A 24,165-nucleotide genomic window follows, 5' to 3' on the forward strand; every position below is an offset into this window, starting at 1 on the left:
AAAAACCCATTAAATTATGAAAATATTTAACAATTTAAAAGTAAAATGTGAATAATCTGAACAAATATGCACAACCTGAAATATCTAAAGAAAATTAAGTGCAATTTTAACAAAGTTCTGCTTGTTACTAAATGTTTCGTGTATTTACAGATCTGATCCGTAATGCATATGTACATAAATGATAAGTTGAGGCATAATACTGTTAAAATTCCACTTATTTTTCTCAAGAAAGTTTAGTTTTGTCAGGTTATTCACCTCTTTTTTTGTTTGGATAGTTTGCAAATGTGAATATTTTCATAATTTAATGTTACTTTTCTGCACTCAAACAAAGAGAAAAGTTGGAGTTGTTATTATTTATAGATTATTATGCTATTATTTTACTGGAGATCAAATTGGGCTGAATGTAAAACCTGAAAGTAAATGAGTTTGACAGCCCTGACGGTGTTTTCTCCCGTCTGTCCTCGTCTTTCTGCAGGCATGTCTGTCTCCGAAGCTCATTTTTTTCTGATGTAAAGTTTACTTCCACTCGCTCCAACCAGGTCGAGGCAGATGGCCGCCCACTCCGAGTCGAAGGTTTCCGCCGTTAAAGGAAGTTGTTTTTCTCCCAGCTGTTGCCGGGAACACGCTCGAGGGGTGTTTACCGGGTCTGCCGCTGTAAAGTCTGGGATGACTTTTTAATGAATGGATGCTATATAAGTGAATAAAACTTAATTGAACTAAATCCTAATCATCTGCAGTAAACCTCTTGTTAGTGTGAACTTCCGATGCAAATTTTATGAAAATCTGTCGCTGATGCAAAACAAAAGCTATGAATTTATAATGAAAATATTCAACGACAGATGTGCGAGGAAGTCTAAATTCTTCAGCAGCATCTATTAAACAGTAAATGGATATTATAGCACAAACATATGTGTGAATATTTTCTTATTTTCTCCTGAATATGGGCAGTTATTGTGTTTAACGTACAAATGTAAAGGCATTAAGTTATGGTCGAAGCTGGTTTTGAAAGTAAGTGCATCATATCGTTAGCCTCATGTCATAACTGTCAAATAATTGTCATATTTTTGGCCAAATTACGATATCTGTGTAACTTTACCCTCCTAAAACAATTGTTTCATTTTGCATCATTGGCTATGACCTGAAACATAGAATAGAATAGAATAGAATAGAATAGAATAGAATAGTTTTTATTGTCACTAGTCGCGTTTCCATTTGACATCTGTGCAAAACTTTACCGATATTTACTAAATGTCGAAAAAACAGAAGTGTGTAATGTCGTTTTTTCTGTTAAATCACAAAGGCTATGATTTGTTTATTTATTATTGTGAGATGACACGAGAAGTCGTTCCATAAACATGGCGACAAACGTAAATATTGTGTTGATTTACAGATATATTTATTACACTGGGTTACAAAAAAATGTTTTTTGCAAGTCGTCTAGGTTTTTTCAACTGAACTAGAAGCACTCGGAGAGGGCAGACCTCCGCCAAGGCTGATCAGTGGCCCCCCCCCCGTGGGCCCCCCCACGCCAAGGAGGTTATATTTTTGCCAGGGTTTGTTTGTTTGTTTGTCTGTCCGTTAGTGTGCAACATAACTCAAAAAGTTATGGACAGATTTTGATGAAATTTTCAGGGTTTGTTGGAAATGGGCCCCCCCGTGGGCCCCCCCACCCCCGATCACCACCAAAATTTAATCATTTCTTCCTTATCCCATTTCCAACAAACCCTGAAAATTTCATCAAAATCTGTCCATAACTTTTTGAGTTATGTTGCACACTAACGGACAGACGAACAAACAAACAGACAAACACACAAACAAACCCTGGCAAAAACATAACCTCCTTGGCGGAGGTAATTAGGACCATTTTGCACCGCTAAATCCAAAAATGACATCTGTTTTTCTCAATCAGGTCAGGTTTTTTTTGCTAATTTGATTTTGAAAAATTTGATCTTCTCACAAAATATAATAATGAATACCAAAATAAGATTGGTAAGCACACTTTATGAAACTTGTGACTTGATTCCTGTTAGGTACAATGGTGTATTCAGCGCAAATGTAGCAGAATACGTCAGGCTTATTTTTGCAAGATCTTCTAGTCGAAGCCATTTCATTCACCTGTAATATTAAAAAAAACATTCATCATAAATTGGCAAAAGTCAAACCTTCAGAACTCGTTTATTGCGAGAAATATGAAAGAATTTTGTATCATATGATGTGAAAATGCCCATAAATGTAAGCAAAAATGTTAAAAAGCCAATATGTAGCAGAGTTCAGAAAGTTGACCTGATTGAGCAAAATGAATGTGATTTTTGGATTCAGCACACCAAAATGATCCTAAATCAGCTCAAAAAACTGAAACAATAAATTGGTTGTTGACCAGTGTTATTATTATATATTACCCCTTTATCCCATACTAAATTAAAAAATGATTCAGTTTCCAGGTGCGTCTTTTAAAACTCTTCTTCTTCATTTGTTGGAACATCAGTTAACATCCTTTTTGTTTTATTCACATGACTCTAGTTGCGAAAAAAGGTCTTTCCTTTGCAGTTTTGGGTGATATACCATTTGTACTATGCCCAAAAAACCTCTTGCCAGCACAAAAACTTTTAATCAAAACATGAGACTTTTGGAAAAATTGTCGTTTTTCCATTAAGTTAATTTATATGCACAACCTACATTCACCCAATTTGAGGGTCAATGGAAAAGTGACTACTGTGTGTGCAATGAAATCATGCTATGAAGCTAATGCTAACTATAGCATGTTTGCATTGTGATTTTATGAATAATCGTTGTTATACACTACTATGATAGACTACATGGACAAAAGTATTGGGACACATCATGTCTACAGCTGTAAGATGTGCTGTTCAGGCTGATTTGAGATAAAAACATCAATATTAGTTAAAATTATTAGTTGCTAAATTTAAGATTTTTTTTTTGCTTAATTCAAGATGTTTTTTGGCTTAATTCAAGATTTTTTCCTAAATGTAAGATTTTTATTGCTTAATTCAAGATTTTTTTTGGCTTAATTCAAGATTTTTTGCTAAATTTAAGATTTTTTTTTTTTGCTTAATTCAAGATTTTTTTTTTTTTTGGCTTAATTCAAGATTTTTTGCTAAATTTAGGATTTTTTTTTTTTTTTTTTACTTAATTCAAGATGTTTTTTTTGGCTTAATTCAAGATTTTTTGCTAAATTAAATTTTTTTTTGCTTGATTCAAGACGTTTTTTGGCTTAATTCAAGATTTTTTGCTAAGTTAATTTTTTTTTTTTTTTTTATGCTTAATTCAAGATGTTTTTTGGCTTAATTCAAGATTTTTTGCTAAATTTAAGATTTTTTTTTTGCTTAATTCAAGATGTTTTTTGGCTTAATTCAAGATTTTTTTGCTAAATTTAAGATTTTTTTTTGCTTGATTCAAGATGTTTTTTGGCTTAATTCAAGATTTTTTTTTTACTTAATTGAATATTTTTTTGCTTAATTCAACATTTTTTCCTTAATTCAAGCTACATTTTTATTTATTTATTTTTTTTGCTTAATTCAATTCAAGACTGTGGAATTTTTGACTTTGGAAAAACATCCCACGGGCCACATTGGAACCTTTGGCGCGCCACATTTGGCCCCCTGGCCACATGTTTGAGACCCCTGGCATAAGGGCAGTGTCAGGAGACTAAAGCTACACAGATATGACACTTTGGCCAAAAATCCACCTCAGCCGATCATGCTGAGTCTACCGTAGGCGTGTTTGCATATGTTTGTTTATCTCTAGTGCAATCCTGCAAAGCACAAGTCAGACTTTAGTACAGCGGTGCATTCAGAGCTGCACACTGCCACCGGTGCATGTTATTATTGTTGCAGAAAACAGGCGGTGCATTGACAGTGACACCCCCCACCTCCCCCTCTCTCTCTCCCTGTGCCCCCCTGACAGCAGCGATCCTGTCACCCTGCACCGCGGACCCGCTCTGCTGAATATCAACCACTGTCCCGCGGCTCCAGCTGCCATCAAGGACAGTCATCTGGGACGTGGAGACGCCGGAGCACTGCCAGCTGCTTATCTGCAGCTCCAGACTGACACCATCTCTCAGCCAGCTTTTATCCTTCATTAAATCTGCACAAAACTTGTTCTTGCATGTAATACGGCAGCGGCAAATGGCTCCGCATCTATTACTGCAAATGAGAAGTGGTCCTTCACATATGCGGGCACAGTATCTAACGAACTAAGTACCAATAAGTACAGTTAGGACGCATTTAAGAGTTCTCATTTACTGCTGCCTTTGACTTCTACTGCGCTACATCTATTTGACAGCTTGATTTAGTTTTGTAGCGGAGCTGTAAACACATGTGGTCACCCTTTAAATAATTGGAGCCTATGCTAAGCCCTTCCTTAGAACTGTCACCAACTGCCTTTCCAGAAAATGTCAAGAGAAAGTAAAGTGAACTTTGGAAATGTCACAAAAAAAGAGGGGAAAAAAAAGGGAAAATGCAGATTACAGAATGTGCATGTTCAGACTGAATAAACCAGGCAGCTTCACTGGAAAAAAACATACATAACGTGCTCGCACTTGAAAACCCTCGGCCTGACTTATGAAAATCTTCCAAATATTGAATGTCACTGATATGTGGATTTGCAATATGTAAAATGTTTGAGACTGTGAATTAATACTGGAATTGGTTTGTGCAATAGATGTATAAAGGAATCGGTACGTAGAGTGGTAAAGAATGAATGTAAATGAACCTTAAGTATAAAAGAAATAAGTCTAAAAGAAATAAACATGCAATGAGAAATCAAAGTAAAATATAATTTTGTTTATTTTGAGTCAAAAAGGATGTGGTTTGTGGCAAAGACTGTAAATAAACTTCTAGTTTTAGGATAAACAGCTGGACTGTGTCTATTATTGTCTTCTAGATGGAGGTGTAGAAGTATTAAACAGGTTTAAAGGTTCCATCTTCAGGCTCTGAACAGATCGTAGACACAGTTATGACGACGTCACCTCCATGACTTTTAGGTGAGTGGTTTTTATATTTATATATTTTCACAATCTGATGACAAACTCACACTTTGTTCACTTGGAAAATTATCTTGGGAATTGTGTGTAAATGACCAAGAAGAGCTCAGCTTCGATATGCGGGCAAAGTCAAGGGCAGGTTAACATCTGGTCAAAAACATTCAAATACAATAATCTACACCAAACATATTTTTGAGTAGATAATTACTTATATTTACAGGAGAATGTATTTTGAAATGAGAAAAAAGTTTGTGAAAAAAAATTTGAGGAGTTCTCTGAGTGTGAATCTTTGGAAAGTGACAAAGTTTAGTGCCGTCATTCTGGGTTCATTTTATAAACTCTCATAAATAAACTACATTTATTCCAAATACACTGATATTTTACTTTTATATTATTTTAATATCATATTCTAAATACACGGTGTTTAAAAGTTATAAATGCACATATCTATGCAAAATACATTTTTATTATTTGTATGTAGGGATGTAACGATATAAAAATTTCATATCACGATTATTGTGACCAAAATGATCACAGTTATCAATATTATCGCGGTATTGTTGAAATGTGCTCGAAATGTTCAAAAACTACTTATATACACACAGAAATAATTTAACCAAGTATTATTTTGAAGAAAACAAATATTGGACAGACCGAGTCCTTGTGCTCGCTCGGACGGACCGGGTCCGTGCGGGAGCCCGCTATCCCCGAATCTCCGGAGTTCTGTCCATGCAGGTACCTTCCACCATGTTTTCAGAGGTCTAACACTGCAAACTGTGAACGCACGCCTGGAGTGCTGCCGCTTCTCCATGAAATGAGCAGTACTGTGAGTTTTCAAAGTGCCATAATCGAACATGGTTATCATGATAATCAGAATTTAAACGATAATACTGTCGGAAATTTTACCGAGGTTTATCATTATACCGGTAATCGCTACATCCCTATTTGTATGTTGCAAATATTGTAAAAAATATATATATGATATTGATAATTGAAATCAAAAATGTTTAATCAGCGACTGTCTCATAGCGTAGACTTTGTCTTTTAGGTATCCCCATAAAAAAAAGTCTAGTGGTGTGAGGTCTGGGGAACTGGACAAACAGGTGGATTAGATGGAGGGGTTTGGTTGAATACCCTCTGTGTTCACCAGACCTCACACCACTAGACTTTTTTTTATGGAGACACTAATGCTGCGTTCCCACTACGTGGTATCGGCTCGACTCGACTCGGCCTTTTTGCGTTTCCATTACAAAAAAGGACCTGGAATCTGGTACCTGGCACTAGTTTTTTGGTATCACCTCCACCGAGGTTCCAAGCGATACTAAAACGTGACGTATAACACTGCAGACCACTGACTGGTCAGACAGTTTTCTCTGTGACCCGCCATTTTACAAAAAACAGATGTGGAAGTTGACAGTAAATATAGCGGTACATTAATCCACATGATAACAGCCCAAAACTACACCGTGGTCGGTCGAGGAGATTCAGTCTTTGGTGGCCGACGTAAAAATTCAGACGAGACAACATCCAACGAGCGAGTTTTAAGCAACTCTCTGAACAAATATACTATTTTTCTTTTGTTCAGACAAGGTATAGTTTTTAGATGTTACCTGCTTGACAGTTTCGACTGTGACTCCAGTCTTCCTCAGAAGCGTCATCCGACGTGTTGCTGACATGTCATTTATCAGCTGGTCGGTTTGACGGACCAATCAGAGCCCGTCGAGCCGATGGGCGTACTACTCGTACACCCAAAGGACAAAATAGCACCGGAACAGAAATGCAACATCATTTACGAGATTCCATGCAAATCATGTAACAAAACATACATCGGGGAAACAGGACGATCACTCAACACAAGGAAAAAAGAACACCAAAAAGAACGCGAAAAGGAGACAGCGTGGATTCACACGGACTCAAAAAGAAAAAGCTGAACAGGAGAACTAAAAATCAGCCATCACGGACCACTGCAGGAGACACAAGCACATCATGGACTGGGATAAGGGCACAATCAGAACATCTGGGACAAATTCAAACGTTGGTTCTAGGAGGCAATAGAGATCAGGAAGTGGGCGAGTGGCACCATCAACTGGGACGAGGGGGCGTACACCCTCTCTCACACCTGGGATTCCCTCCTCCAGAGACCACCCAAGGCGGAGGAGGCGGGTTGGCTTGACAGGCTCTGATTGGTCCGTCAAACCGACCAGCTGATAAATGACACGTCAGCAACACGACGCTTCTGAGGGAGACTGGAGTCACAGTCGAAACTGTCAAGCAGGTAACATCTAAAAACTATACCTCGTCTGAACAAAAGAAAAATAGTATATTTACATAAACAGAAGACAAAATGAACGTCTTTAAACTCTCTGAGCAGACGACACGGAAATAACGCGCCGCATCGCTATGATGTCCATGTACTGTAAAGTGGGTAGTATCCTGGAATGGAAACGGTCTCCAGGAATACTGAATTGAGCCGAACCGAACCGAGTCGAGCTGGTTCCATGTAGTGGAAACGTAGCTCTAAAAGACAAATCTACGCTATGAGACCTGCAACAGTCCGAATTGAGAGCAGCCACTGTATGTACTGCCAATGTACACAAATACCACAGGAATAGTTTGAGAACAGGCGGAAAAGACAAAACAATAAAATGATGATTGTAAATTCTACTACATTTTGAAAATTAAATGAATAACACTGGGTAACAAAAAAATGTTTTTTGCAAGTTGTCTAGGTTTTTTCAACTGAATTCGGACCATTTTGCACCGCTAAATCCAAAAATGACATCTGTTTTTCTCAATCAGGTCAGGTTTTTTTGCTAATTTGATTTTGAAAAATTTGATCTTCTCACAAAATATAAGAATTAATACCAAAATAAGATTGGTAAGCACACTTTATGAAACTTGTGACTTGATTCCTGTTAGGTACAATGGTGTATTCACCGCAGATGTAGCAGAATACGTCAGGCTTATTTTTGCAAGATCTTCTAGTCGAAGCCATTTCATTCACCTGTAATATTAAAAAAAACATTCATCATAAATTGGCAAAAGTCAAATCTTCAGAACTCGTTTATTGCAAGAAATATGAAAGAATTTTGTATCATATGATGTGAAAATGCCCATAAATGTAAGCAAAAATGTTAAAAAGCCAATATGTAGCATAGTTCAGAAAGTTGACCTGATTGAGCAAAATTAATGTGATTTTTGGATTCAGCACACCAACATTATCCTAAATCAGCTCAAAAAACTGAAACAATAAATTTGTTGTTGACCAGTGTTATAATAAAAAACCTACTTTACAATTATTTAAAGTGTGTATACATTTTTTCGGGACACCCTGTATAATTTCAGTCCTCGTTGGCTCTTGTTCCGTGAACCTCGTATGTCCTGTCTGTTGACGACACCGTTTCCAGGAAGCGTCGGTTCCTTGTAACTCGTCTCACCTGTTTCTCTTTTCCAAACTATTCCTCTAGGGGACAGAACAAAGTGTAGCGACGGTTGAGCAATCGAGCAGTCAAAATTGGGACTTCGGCGATGGCTCCATCTGCAGCCGGCTATCTGGCAGCGCTAATCCACCACATAATCAAGCTGTGACAGATGGTGGCGGCTCTGCAGGGAATTCAAGCGGCATTGTGTTCATATGGGTGTGACACAAATAGAAATGTGAAAATAATTCTGAGTAATGCAGGTGCAACAGTGGCACATACATAAGGAGCATGTGACGATACCGCACGCTCTTCGTTCTCAGTGAAGCTCTGACGACTAAAGAAACGACTGAGAAATGAAATTAAACCTCATGTTTACAGGGTATTCGCTCTTGATCTGAATAAAAATCCCAGACTTTCTCAAACTTTTTCTGTTTTTTTTCCCCAAGACCTTAACTTTATGTACTTTTATACTTGAGTTCCTACTTTTTTGGTTGAGATTGTACATGTTGTGTGTAGTAGAAAAGTTCATCTTAACCCTTTCATGCATAGTGGTCACTCCAGTGGACAGTTACTCTACGGCTGTTCTATTGTTTATTCATGGGTTTTGTTGTTTTAGTTCCATATCAGGACTCTTATGCATCATCCAAAACACTGCGATTCATACAATTACTGTAACTTTGCTGTTCTTGATAAACCTGATCCGCATTAACATGTTTTAGTGGAAATTAATTGCTAATTGTTATTAGACTGTAATTAACAAACAATTTTTATTTTTTTATTTTATTATTTTTTGTTTGTTTGCATATCCTCCTGAGACCCAGCAATGCATTTTGTCCTCTGTAGGGGACAAAAGTTTAACAGTTTTACTTAAAAAATGCTGTCCATTACAACGGACATTCCATTAAAAATATCAATCAATAAATAAAAATTGTTTTAAAAATGTTTCTGAAAAAACTGTTGCATTATGCAGTTTCCAATCAAGACAAATTTTTAATGTAAAAAAGCTAAAACTGTCCATTTCCTGGGTCTCAGGAGGATATTATCTCCATGAAATGAGTAATAACTAGTATTAGAGTGTGATCAAATGTGAGAAAACAGTAGCAATTTAGCAATTAGCGGCATTAAAAATGCTTTTATTTCATAGTTTTCACACAGTATAACACTTTCTGATGATGATTTTTAAATAAATGTTTCTTTGCTTCAAAACTTAAATGCATGGTGTCCAGCTGACTGGACATTTTTGTAACTCCATGAAAAATACGTTCATTAAAAAAAAAAAAAAAAAAAAAAAAATCAATTGCATTGTTTTTTTCATGCCCAAAGAGGAACAAAAACACTCAAGAAAAAAATATTGACTAAGGTTCTCATAATTTGTGCATGAAAGGGTTAATAAATGTATGAATGAATTTGCAGTAAATTATGTTTTACTCTCAGAAACGTTTTCAAAACATGAAAATCACAAAAGTGCAATAAAGTTTCACTAGAATCATTCCAGTAGCGACTGGTTAGTGAAATCAGATCTAGTTTATTATAGACTTTCCTCATGTATTTCTTATGCTATGTGCCTTTGAATGTACTCTAAAATTTGACTATGAGAGAAACTTTTTTCCATACTTTATTAAGACTTTCACACAAAATTCCAGACTTTTCAAGGTCTGGCAAACAGCTTTTAAAATTCCATACTTTTAAAGATTTTCAAGACCTGTGCAATAGGGATGGAGAGGTTGACCGCTTTGAATCGACAGACATTTACGATGCGACTGCAGCGGTAGCTTCAGCGTCCATCGGAAACAACTGCCAGCTAAATTCGCAATGTATCTTGTGAATCAATGTTGTAGAAGATGATGGTGTTTCCACATTCACTACAGAGCCTCTGAACGTCCAAATGTTAGTTGCTTTTGATGATGTTTAGAAACCAGATGTGGTCTTGTAAAGTTTTTGTATTGTGTTGAATGGGATCGAAACCGAATCGCATTGTATGAAGTCAAATCATTGTCAAATCATTACAGGGTGGGGAAGCAAAATGTACAATGAACATTTAGTTGTTTTTTCTCAGCAGGCACTACGTCAGTTGTTTTGAAACCAAACACATATTGATGTCATAATCATACCTAACACTATTATCCATACCTTTTCAGAAACTTTTGCCCATATGAGTAATCAGGAAAGCAAACGTCAAAGAGTGTGTGATTTGCTGAATGCACTCGTCACACCAAAGGAGATTTCAAAAATAGTTGGAGTGTCCATAAAGACTGTTTATAATGGAAAGAAGAGAATGACTATGAGCAAAACTATTACCAGAAAGTCTGGAAGATACTATTAAAGAAGAATGGGAGAAGTTATCACCTGAATATTTGAGGAACACTTGTGCAAGTTTCAGGAAGCGTGTGAAGGCAGTTATTGAGAAAGAAGGAGGACACATAGAATAAAAACATTTTCTATTATGTCAGTTTTCTTGTGGCGAATAAATTCTCATGACTTTCAATAAACTAATTGGTCATACACTGTCTTTTAATCCCTGCCTCAAAATATTGTAAATTTGGCTTCCCCACCCTGTAATGACTGACATCGCGTCGTGAACAGGGTCGACTCGTATCACATCGGATCAGCAGAGGGGTCTTTACTGTATCGGTAACGTATCGTATCGATGGCAGCGTATCAAGCAAGGTTATAATAGTTTGGGATTTTTTTCATTATAGTTTAGTTTTATTTAGTTTTGACTATTTTTTTCTACATGCTTAGTTTTAGTATTAGTTTTTTTCATATCTTTTATCTTCCTCGCTGTCTTATTCTGCTGCTTTCTCCCAACTTTAGTCTCCATGTTTCCAGGTAAAGTGGGGACAAGAAGACGACTCTAAACGACAAGTGACGAACCGTGAAATGTCGTACGGTGCCGCCAGCTAAAATTGCTCGAGCGAAATAAATCGATTTCATATCAATCTGACACTGACGAAGGCAAAAACGAATGGAATTGTATCTGTAATTTTTGCACGTTTTAGTTAGTTTTGTAAGCACACAATACACTTTCAGGTTATCGTTTTTTATTTTAGTTACAGTTTTATTTCAGTTAACGAAAATGTTTTTTCAGTTCTAGTTTTCGTCATTTCGTCAGTTTTCGTTAACAATAATAACCTTGGGTATTGAGATGCGTATGGAATTGGCCTCAGTGGTGGAGGTTCACATTCCTACTTAAACAAGCACTTAAACATACTATCATTTCAGGACAAACTCCAACCCTTTGCAACTCTAACCTTAAATCAACCGAAAGATGTTTGAGCTGGAGGAACTTTTCCGTAGTTCTGTTTGATTGTACGTCTGTGAATACGGTTTTCTTCTTTCAGTCCGAAGTGTAGCCTCTGAACGGAAATTAGGCTTCACTACTCATCAATAGAAGTTGTTGTGCAGCAGCAACGAGTAAAAACACAGACATTAGAGAAAGGTGAAAGTGTGGGGTATAGAAGAGCTTTCAGTCCATAATGGTGGGAAAGCAGGTCCTCTTTAGGTGTAGAAGCTCATCATGGGGAACCTTGAGTAACAACAGTGTCTGTTGAATGCAGCAGCAGAAACCAGCACTTAGAAAACAAACAAAAAAAAAAGCAGTGGAGGAACATTAGCCGTGAAAACAGCTCTTAATGATAACCTTAAAAACAGAACAGGACTTTTTTTGGGACGTCTCCTCCAACACAACACACAACTCTAATCACTACGTCCTCCATCTCAGTGTTGGTGTCACTACAGTGTTTGTGTTGTATTTGTGAATGCAAATGGATTAATTAAATGGATTAATTATGAATCCATTCATACATAATTATTTCACAAAAAAACTACAATAACGTATAGAGGTGTAAGAAAATATCAGTTCCGCATTTTATTGTGATATTTCATTTCATGATACTGTATCAATATTAAAAAGGACTGTATCGATATTTTTAGGTATTTATTCAAATGGAGACATGGCGGAGGTTCATGTTTTTGTTACCTCCACCAGGAGGTATTGTGATCGCTTTGCTTTGTGTGTTTGTTTGTGTGTTTGTTAGCAGGATAGCTCAAAAAGTTATGCACAGATTTTCATGAAATTTTCAGGAAATGTTGATACTGGCACAAGGAAGAAATGGTTAAATTTTGGTGGGGATCGGGGGGCACAGATCTGATTTGGCAGAGGTCTGCGCACTCCGAGTGCTCTTCTTATTTTTTATTATTTTTTGGGGAATCCTGCAAGCTTTTTTATTTCTATATTCACATGGGTATTTTGCTCTGTTGTTCGTATACTAAAAAAGTAGTATTGTGATATTGCAGGTCATGCAGGTAGTTTTTTGAAACTAATAACAGTTTCGTTAAATAATAGTTTTTTTCTTACAGTGGATACTTTTTTGGGCTGTTGTCTTTTTCTTATAGTGGATAATTTTCTGGGCTGTTCTCTTTTTTTCTTACAGTGGATAATTTTTTGGGCTGTTCTCTGTTTTTTTCTTTTAGTGGATAATTTTTTGGGCTGTTGTCTTTTCTTATAGTGGATAATTTTTTGGGCTGTTCTCTTTTTTTTTTTCTTACAGTGAATCATTTTTGGGGCTGTTCTCTGTTTTTTTCTTTCAGTGGATAATTTTTTGGGCTGTTCTCTATTTTTTTCTTTTAGTGGATAATTTTTTGGGCTGTTGTCTTTTCTTATAGTGGATAATTTTTTGGGCTGTTGTCTTTTTTTTTTTTCTTACAGTGGATAATTTTTTGGGCTGTTCTCTGTTTTTTTTTCTTTTAGTGGATAATTTTTTGGGCTGTTCTCTTTTTTTTTTCTTACAGTGGATAATTTTTTGGGCTGTTCTGTGTTTTTTTTCTTTTAGTGGATAATTTTTTGGGCTGTTCTCTTTTTTTTTTCTTACAGTGGATAATTTTTTGGGCTGTTCTCTTTTGTTTTTTCTTACAGTGGATAATTTTTGGGGCTGTTCTGTGTTTTTTTCTTTTAGTGGATAATTTTTTGGGCTGTTCTCTTTTTTTTCTTACAGTGGATACTTTTTTGGGCTGTTGCACCTCTGGGCCACCGTATATAATATATATGTGTATATTTAAAGATCATCTCTTTCCTGCTACTTTTTATTATATTTGCACAGAGCAACTGAAAAACACAACAATTTCCACTGGGTTTAATAAAGCATTCTGATTCTGGTTAAGTTCCCTCATAGTGTTGGGTACTGAGACTTTGTTTTCCATGCGTCATTAGCTCTGTTCCAGTTCTGTGAATAGATCTGATCATCCTCCATCATTCTGAAATAGCAGTAAATGTCCTCTAGTGTGTGTGGACAGATCTTGGGTGGCGCATTTGGAAAGTAGTGTCAGAAGAGACGACGTTTTGATGGAACGGTACATGAAAAGACGGTTAAAACGTCCTGTTTTCAAGGTGTCGTTGTAACTCTGAGGTTGTTCTTTCATGTGACAAGGAGGATTTTCAAAGTGATATTAGAAGAATGGAAGGAGAAGGACAGTCCTGACAGGAGATCCAGACCTGTTCCCCCAAAACAGGATGAATGCAGATCCACACACACATTTACACACATCTACACACTTCTCACCTGGCTTGGTGTTTTCGATGAAGCCGTATTTGGGCGGACTGATGAGCCAAACCAGCAGGTCTTTCCTGGGCGTGTCCTGATCCGATACTATGATGTGATTGGTGGACAGCTGCACACGACCGCCCTCCTGGACCTGCACAAAGAGCTCGTTGTTAATTTTACGTCATATATATCCTTTATTACCTGTACATATCCATTATATATTGTCAGTGTTGGGAATAACGGCGTTAAAAACAGCGGTGTTACTAACGCCGTTATTGTTTTCCAGTAACAGGTAATCTAATGAATTGCTATTTGAAACGTTACAACGCCGTTACCGGCAGTGAAATGTGGTGCGTTACTATGCACTGAGATCTAACAGCTGTTATCCGTCCTCGCTCAGCCAGGCAGGAGAGGTGTGATGTTTGTGGACGAGTCGAGTCTTCTGAACGGCTCTTTTCAGTGAATGATAAGAACCGATTCGTTGTGAGTCGTTCTTCTATTCAGATCCCCCACACTGCCTTCATGCTTCACCTGTGTGTCCATGAGTCTGAGTTGTCCACGCTGTCTCCACCTGAACCACTAATGACATCTGTGAGTTTGAGTTATCCCAGCACACCCCATGCACTTGAACGCAGCTACCTGCACAGCTAATTTAGGGGAGGAGTTATCAGTGAGTCCGACTGACTGGACTGAAGACATTTACCGCTGGATCAGAGAGGAGCGACTGAAAAAAGGAGATGTGGGATTAACTGGAGGAGCATCTCCTTCCTATAAATGTAGATATGCACTGATGTGGTGGAAAAGGCCCTGGTGGACCCCAGCCGATTCCTGGTGGACTCCAGCTGGGCCCTGGTGGACCCCAGCCGATTCCTGGTGGACCCCAGCTGGGCCCTGGTGGACCCCAGCCTGGCCCTGGTGGACCCCAGCCGGGCCCTGGTGGACCCCAGCCGGGCCCTGGTGGACCCCAGCCTGGCCCTGGTGGACCCCAGCTGGGCCCTGGTGGACCCCAGCCTGGCCCTGGTGGACTCCAGCCGGGCCCTGGTGGACCCCAGCCTGGCCCTGGTGGACTCCAGCCGGGCCCTGGTGGACCCCAGCCTGGCCCTGGTGGACTCCAGCCGGGCCCTGGTGGACCCCAGCCTGGCCCTGGTGGACCCCAGCCGGGCCCTGGTGGACCCCAGCCGGGCCCTGGTGGACCCCAGCCTGGCCCTGGTGGACCCCAGCCGGGCCCTGGTGGACCCCAGCCGGGCCCTGGTGGACCCCAGCCTGGCCCTGGTGGACCCCAGCCGGGCCCTGGTGGACCCCAGCCTGGCCCTGGTGGACCCCAGCCGGGCCCTGGTGGACCCCAGCCTGGCCCTGGTGGACTCCAGCCGGGCCCTGGTGGACCCCAGCTGGGCCCTGGTGGACCCCAGCCTGGCCCTGGTGGACCCCAGCCGGGCCCTGGTGGACCCCAGCCTGGCCCTGGTGGACCCCAGCTGGGCCCTGGTGGACCCCAGCCGGGCCCTGGTGGACCCCAGCCTGGCCCTGGTGGACCCCAGCTGGGCCCTGGTGGACCCCAGCCTCACCACAGTCCTGGTATCCAGTACCTGTCTGCTGTTCTACTCTATACAACTGGCCCATGAAACACGCTCAAAAATCAGTTTCCTTTTACATACTTGAAGGTTTTATTTAAAAAAGCAATGAAATAATTAATTTCCCTGGTAACTAATTACATCTCTGAAGGAGTAATTCCATTACCATACCATATCATACCATACCAACTTTATTTATAAAGCACTTTAAGAACTTTACAGCTGGCCAAAGTGCCGTACACCAAACATGAAACAAGGGATTAAATAAGTAAATAAAACTAGTGATAACACAGGGTGTTAAGCGGGCTAAGAACAACAAAATACGACCATCATAAAAACAAAGACAAATTAAAATCGGTTAAAAACAGCATAAAAAAAACAAAAACAAAACAGACATGTCACTCACTGATTAAAAGCTAATGAGAAAAAGTGCATTTTTAGATGTGATTTAAAAACAGGTGGAGACTGAGCCTGTCTGACAACTGAGGGCAACTTGTTCCACAACTTTGGGGCAACAACAGAAAAGGCTACAAATTCAATTACTTTTTTTGGGGAAAATAACTAGTAACTTTAACTAATTACTTTTTTTTTTTTTTTAAGTAATTTGCCCAACACTGTTTATTGTATACCTTACTTTTAGATGCAGTATAGAGTTAGGTTTTTGTATATTTGAGTAGTATTTGAAGAATTTTATCAATGTAGTTTTTGTACAAAGTCAACATTATTCAGTATAAATTTTCTTTTTTCTTTTTTTTCTACTATATTTTTGTTGTTGTTTTGGGACATTTGGGATACACTGACCATAAAAAACCTTTGTGACTAACAACTGGTTTTATTAATGTGACGTTGAAATAAAAATTGTCCATTTCTTCCTTTTATCTTGACTCTGTTCTTCTTGAATCCTCCATCTATGGGTCAGAATCTCCAGCTCAAATATTCCATTCACTATTTGTATCTAGTCGTCAGTTGTAGATGGTTCTAATCTGCACCTTTTTTTTTTTTTTTTGGTAATAGTCGTTTTACAGGCTGCTAATTGTATTTTAAACAATAAATATCATTTTTAATTACATTATTACCAATAATATATCCAAACTACATCACCAAACAGGTTTTAAGGATTGCAAAACCCACGATCTAACAATTGCTGAATTTACATGATCCCAAAACGATGAAGTTTAGGACATAAACAAAAGACATGCGCATGTTTAACACTGACATCTCCACATTCTCTCCAATAAGGTTGAACTAGGAACACTTATTTAGCTGTAATTTTAGGAGTTATGAAAAATCTAATGATATTTTTCCATCATTGTTCCCTCCATATTCTTGAAGAGGTGGTTGACTGTTGAATTCTCCAGATATTGACCCATTTTTCAGTATAATTTTGTATGATATTTTTTATAGCGTCTCTTTGCACTTCAAGTGTTTGCGGCTTGTTCCTGTAACCATGACAACAAAGACCTCTTCTATTCTATATACATCAATGTCAAAAAAAAAAAAAGAAATCACAGAGCAATTCATATTTATCTATTATGTTCATATTCATAAAGGGGTCATGTGGGGTTTATTTTCCTTTTTTATGTCCAACTCTTGACAACTTGTGCGACTCTAGCTCTCCTCCTTTGGGTTATTACATCTTTATGCTGCTTTTTTTTTTTTTTTTTCCTGCAGAACAAGTTGTGAAAGTAATAAATTAAATATAACTGCTGCGTAGATATATATTCCAGACCCTAAGAGAAAGCTGACAACTTATTAAGTGTTGCTTTAGGGCTCGGCTCGTAAAAGCCGCTTCCGTATTTGGGACTGCGGTTTAGGGAATTTCAAAACAAATCAAACAATAAACAGATGTAACCGCTCGAGACGCCCCACTTTAACAGGTACAGACGCTTTTTTACGCCGCTTCTTTTTCCTCTGTGTTGGACTAAAAAGAAAGGCCTCCCAGATAAAACTAGAAGAGAGAGTTTTAAAGCGGAGTCCTTGGGGATTTGGCCGGCTATCTTTCAGCTTTTGCAGTTCTGCTACAGGATGAATCCCTGAGGGAGGCTCTTCAGAGGATCAGTGTGACCTTCATTAGGACTGACATCATTTCCCTTCTACACAGGAATCTGTCTTGTTTCCCCTACGGTGTGTTGGCGTGTGTGTATGTTTATGTTTTACCTTTAAAAGGAACAAAGTAAATAAAGAGTGAAAGCGGAGGTAACTCTTCAAAGTCCCTGAACGTGTCCAAATCACAACCGATTTAATAATAATAATAATAATAAACTTTATTTGTATAGCACCTTTCATACAGAAATTGTAGCCCAAAGTGCTTCACATTGATTGAAAAAAATACAATATTAAAATACATTAAGATTTGATTAGAAATACAATAAAATAAAAATAAATGTAAAAACAGCGCACATTAAAATATTTGATTATGCATAGAATTTTTGAAGTGCAAGAAATAAGATGAAATTTGAAATACAATAAAATAAAAAAATAAAAACAGAAATACAATAAAATAAAAAAAATAAAAATAAAAAAAATTTAAAAGAATTTAAGATGACGTATCAGTAGACGGAGCCTCGCTAATCCGTGGATCATTCGGTCTTTTTCATATTCAATTGAGAACCCACAATCGGAGAATAAAAAAGAAATAAAACTGTACAAAGAAACCTCTACTTCTTATTTATTACCTCTGCCAAGTAACAAATGGTTAAATTTAGGTGGTGATTGGAGGGGGGACTAATCTGCCTCTGAGTGCTTTTGTAGTTTATTGGATGTTTTTGGTTTCATTCATATCGGACCACTCAAATGAAGCTTTTTTTTTACTCTGGAAATCAATTATTTTAATCCGTGTATCATTCATTCTTTTTTTTTTTTCTTTTTTTTATAATTTTATTTTTATCAGGGAGGTCATACATAGTCCAGCATTTTACAAGATCTCTGTGATACACACTGGAAAGAAAAAGCACAAGACATGTTTCAACAGCGATGATCATCCAACCCCTGCTCTCCCTTACATTTTCCACCATATTTTAACCCTTTCATGCACAGTGCTCACTCCAGTGGACAGTTCTCCTCCAGCTGTTCTCTTGTATATTCATGGGTTTTGTTGTTTTAGTTCCATATCAGCCAACACAGTGGTGTGCGCTACGTCCGAAAAACCACCTCTTGCCAGCACAAAAACTTTTAATCGAAAAACAAGAGTTTTGGTGAAATTGTCGTTTTTCCATTAGGTAAATTTTTAATGCACAAGTTATATTTGCGCAATTTGAGGATCAATGGAAAAGCAACTATTGTGTGTGCAATGAAATCATGCTATGAGGCTAACGCTAACGATAGCACGTTTGCATTGTGATTTTATGCATAATCGTTGTGATACACTATTATCATAAACTACATGGACAAAAGTATTGGGACACAGCTGTAAGATGTCCTGTTCAGGCTGATTTGAGATTAAAAACATCAATATTAGTTAAAATTATTAGTTTAATGGTAGATTTTTCTTCCTCGGTGAGATGTGAATAAAAGTATATGGTTAGTTGGCGGTAGAAAATTATTATTTACAGTCAGAGCAGGAAAAATATTGTAGAAATTTAGAGGTAGAACATTTAAAATCATAGTCATGGCATTTTGGCAATATTGTCAATTTGCATTAGGTAAATTTTTATGCACAAGTTTTATTTGCGCAATTTGAAGGTCAATGGAAAAGTGACTTATGATCACTGATGTGTTCCAACGGTCAGATATTTACACCGGTGGTTTTACACTGTGTGAGGGTCAAATAAGTCGCAGTGTAGTGATGGTTTCTGCTTCATCCGTCTCTTTAATGAGCGTCTCTAAATACAGCAGCGGCTTTAAACACCTCAGCGAGTATTTCAGTATGAAGAGGCAGGTAATGGAGCGATGGATCTGTCCTGTCAGATAAAAGCACATCCACGGCTTCCTACTGGTCTGGCTTTAGGTACCAGTTTATTTCCATTCATCCCTTCTGCCTGTCAGATTTCAACCACCAAATGTGCTCGGCTGTGAGGTGCACTTGAACTCATACTGAGTTACTACGGTGAAAATGAAATAAGTAGAGCTGGGGAAAGGAGGAACACTGCACCAGGACAGACAAAAAAAAAAACAAAACAAAACAAAAAAACTACAGCTGAGAAATGTTTTTAAAAGCAACAGAGCCATGAAGCACTTTAACTGCTCGACATATAAATAAATAAAACTGAGTCATACAGAGAGAGATGAAAATAATGATATATTAAACACATAAAAAGACAAATATACTGTAGGCCACTAGTGTCAGCACTTCACTGCGTCAAATATATGATTACTTTATGTTTTCAGCTCTAATTTAGTCTATTTTATTACAGTAACCATAAACTACTTGATTGTGCTTTAGATCAGTGTATCATATTCCTTAAACGAGTGATATTTTGCTTTTTTTTAAATGGAATTCTTCATTTTCCAACATTTCCCTGTGGTCTCCATAAACTGTAAATGCTCTGCTTGGGTCTGAATTCTTCATTCATTCAACTCCACAGGTCCATCTTCAACCCTATTTCTGAGTAATGACACCAGAAAGGTGGTTTGGAGTGCTGGCCCTTTAAATGCACATGAGCCACTTCAGGCCCCGCCCCCTCCAGGTTATTGTTATCTGTCCAGTTCAACCAGCAGCTGAACATTTTAGGTAACGGGCTCCAAGTTTGGACATATTTTCAGTCTGGACTACAACCGCTGCTGCTGACAAACAATTATGTTGAACTGGAGAAATGTTCGTCTGAAGTCTGGACCTTATATGTGCAAATGTCGAGAAGTAACTAGCTACAGACGTAACAAATTAAGCAGGAATTAAAACAGGTTGTAGAAATCCACTGGATTTTTGCCCAATTGAATATAAAGATAGTTTTGCAGCAGCTGGAGGGTTTAAATTCAAACTGTCTGAACTATCAGGGCATGGTAGACAGAACATGGACATTTGTAAGACGATCAACATGAACCAAATTTGATCTCAATCGGCCTATTATTGAATGATTAATGTCCAAAAAACTGATTTTCAACTAAAGTGCCCCCATGTGGATGACATTCACACTTGAAAAGTCCTTTGGTCCGCTTATTTGATTCGGCTCAAATGTAGACTTTATTTTTTCATTTGGGTCGGATCGCTTTCACATTACACTTTTTGCTAGTGGACCAAAATGCGTGAACAGAAGCATGCATGTGACGAACTGCGCTAGCATTGGACAGAAAAGTCGGGGGCGGGGTGAACCAGAGACGGCCGGTGTTGATGAAAATAGACGTGGTGCTCCTACATATACAGGGTGGGGAAGCAAAATGTACAATATTTTGAGGCAGGGATTGAAAGACAGTGTATGACCAATTAGTTTATTGAAAGTCATGAGAATTTATTTGCCACAAGAAAATGTCCATAATAGAAAATGTTTTTATTCTATGTGTCCTCCTTCTTTCTCAATAACTGCCTTCACACGCTTCCTGAAACTTGCGCAAGTGTTCCTCAAATATTGGGGTGACAACTTCTCCCATTCTTCTTTAATAGTATCTTCCAGACTTTCTGGTAATAGTTTTGCTCATAGTCATTCTCTTCTTTCCATTATAAACAGTCTTTATGGACACTCCAACTATTCTGGAAATCTCCTTTGGTGTGACGAGTGCATTCAGCAAATCACACACTCTTTGACGTTTGCTTTCCTGATTACTCATATGGGCAAAAGTTTGTGAAAAGGTATGGATAATAGTGTTAGGTATGATTATGACATCAGTATATGTTTGGTTTCAAAACAATTGACGTAGTGCCTGCTGAGAAAAAACAACTAAATGTTCATTGTAAATTTTGCTTCCCCACCCTGTAGTTATCATTTTCAGAATATAAATTGGTTTTTTTTACAGACACAAATTTCCGAAAATAATGTTAACACTCATGAAAAGCTCAGTTGGAGCCAGTTTCGTAATAAGGGCATCTGACCAAATGTCAGTGACACATTCAGTTTCCTCATTGCTCCATGTCTGTCCACAGCTCATAGCTGCTGCTATTAGCTCTGAACACCCATAAACCTCGGCTACTTCCAGCGGCTACGGTGGCTCGTCAAGCACAAAAAGGCTCAGGATTCCTTGGTTTGGTTTGGTTCGAGGTTGGTTCTATTCACACCAGAAGTGAACCGGCCCAGAGTCCGTTCGGAAGCGGACTCTGGGCCACTTGTTTGGTTCGAATCAGAGTTCGCATGTTTGTATTCACACCTAAAAAAAAGTGCGGACTTTCTGGGGAAATGAACTCTGGTCCGGACCAAACGTGGTAGGTGTGAATACACCCATAGGGAAGCTGAAATCTGTAGGGTTCTTCCACTAGGGTCCACTATGTTGGTTATCAAGGGAGAAGAAATCCAACCAAATCTGTCTGTGTTATCGCCAAAACACCAAGGAGATCTGGTGGCAGCATTCAGGGTAAAACCATTCTACAGGGTGTCCCATAAGTCTCCATACACAGGAAAAATAAACGTTTCTTGACATAAACCATTTTTATTTATATAATATGCTCTATATGACTGCCGTTTTGTCGGGAACACATTTCAATGCGTGTCCTCCACTGCTGAAGAACTATAAAGAAGAAATATAAAGAAATACATGTTAGAACCATATGTATTATGTCTCCTATGTATGGAGACTTATGGGACACCCTGTAGAACCATATGTAATAAATCATGTCTTTGACTCTAAACAAAGTGGAAATGTCTAAAAAAGGTAAATATTCTGCTCGTTTTTTGAATAGTAAAGTATTTTGACTTAGAAATAGAAGTGAATGTTCATACAACATGTCAAATAAAAAACAAACAAACTGTACAGTCACATGGGGGGTAGGACTGGATAAGTGTTGGCTTCTTCCTTCTCCCTTTTAGGCACAACAGTTGTTTTTTTTTCTATTATTCTATTTTTTTTTTTTGTTTTTGTTTTATTTATTTATCTTCTTCTATCTTTATTTATTTACTGTTTGGGCGGCAACCTGTCCCACGTATCTCAATAAGATTCTCTTAATTCAAAAGAAATTTTTAAGAATGATCAGTTTTTCTACGAGACTCGACTCATCTGCTCCTCTTTTCCAAAAATTCAATCTTCTCTCAGTTTTTGACGTGAACGTTTACCAGACGTGTGTCTTCATGTACAAACACGTTCACTTAACTCATATTCTTCCTAAAGTTTTTTCACAATTTCTTTATGTTGTCTTCTGTTATTCACAACTTTCCGACACGATTTTCAAGCAAATTTTATCTTCCGTACTGCCGAACTTCAGTCTGTCAGTATTCTCTGAAATATGGTGGACCTAATCTGTGGAATAATCTAAGACCTGAACTTCAATCAACATCTACTTTATCATTGTTTAAAAAGCATCTGAAAAGGACTTTAATTCATGAAAAAATGTAAGGCTGCGTATCACTCGATTTGTATTTGATGATTTGTAATGTGGATTACATTTTTATTGTTTTTACTTTAGTTTATTATTTCAGTTATATTGTATTTTTTAATTCTTTTTTTTTTTTTTTTTTTTGTTTGGTGTATTGTTCATTTCGGGGGGAGATATTCATATACGCCTTCTTTTTGGGTTCTAACCTCTCCTGCACAATTTTGTTACTTGTTTGAATGTTGTTGTTTTTTCTATTGCCGTTTTATTTTGTGCAAATAAATTAAATAAAACAAAATAAATTAAAATTCAATAAAAAAAAATATTTATTTATTCATTCATTCATTCATTCATTCATTTATTTATTTATTTCCCTATGTTTTGTATTATCTTTGTGTCTGAAATAAACTCAGCTAAAGTAAACTAAAACTAAACACAGGTAAAAAAAAAAAAAAAAGGTGTCAAACAAAGTAAAGTGAACAGTTTTATAATGACAAATATAAAGTCAAAATCAAAAATATTCAGCAACGGCTCAAATCCACTCCTCGGGGCCACATCACCTGTTCACTTCAAGTCCGACACTTCCTTTTTTTGCGACATAAACTCAAAATTCTGTGATGACATAAATCTACTCGTTGCCCCTGACAACAGACCACACCTCCCTTCTGGAGTCTTGTGTACGATACCTTGATGCCGCTGCGGACCGTGACCACCGGCGGCTGTCTGGGGGTGGAGGTGACGGTGATGGTGCACATCTGGTTGTCGAGGCGATTGTTGTCTCCGTCGTACACGACAAAGTGGAAGATGTCTGTGATTGGCTGGCTGCCCGTCTCTATGGAGGTGATGTACCTGTGGAGGCGGGGAAATCTGTCAGGGCCGTCCGTCAACGTCGTCAGATACAGTGACTCTCTTTAAACGACAACATCTGTTTACGCGTCTGCTGTTGGATTGATAGAGGACTTAAGCAGGGCTTTGCGTTAGCCCTCCCACAACAATACAGGGACTAATCTCTGCAAAGCGCTAATAAAATTGAAATCCATACTGCTATAATCTCTTCTAATCCCATTTAATTCTCATAAAACAATTCCTGGCTCTTGTTTTTTTACGATCCGACGCCACAGAGACAAAACTAATACGGCCGATTTGGAGATGGCCCCCGGAGATGGTCCTGCGCTGGAGCTAATCAGGGCCCGCATTATGGAAATGAAGCCGTTAGCATGTGAATATTTATCTGGTCTCACGG

The 24,165-nt window shown here is 38.0% G+C and overlaps 1 protein-coding gene across 1 annotated transcript in view; it reads right to left on the reverse strand.

The window, feature by feature from the left end:
• fras1 (Fraser extracellular matrix complex subunit 1) overlaps window positions 1-24,165 on the reverse strand; it is a 1,008,712-nt gene that overhangs the window by 145,373 nt on the left and 839,174 nt on the right. The window contains exons 39-40 of the mRNA XM_030143455.1: window positions 23,609-23,771; window positions 13,983-14,115 (exon numbers count right to left, since the gene is read on the reverse strand). Of these exons, the coding sequence (XP_029999315.1) occupies window positions 13,983-14,115; window positions 23,609-23,771 (296 nt within the window). The remainder of the gene's footprint in view (window positions 1-13,982; window positions 14,116-23,608; window positions 23,772-24,165) is intronic.

The sequence above is a fragment of the Sphaeramia orbicularis genome, chromosome 9 (assembly GCF_902148855.1).
Source record: "Sphaeramia orbicularis chromosome 9, fSphaOr1.1, whole genome shotgun sequence".
NCBI classification, from domain to species: domain Eukaryota; kingdom Metazoa; phylum Chordata; class Actinopteri; order Kurtiformes; family Apogonidae; genus Sphaeramia; species Sphaeramia orbicularis.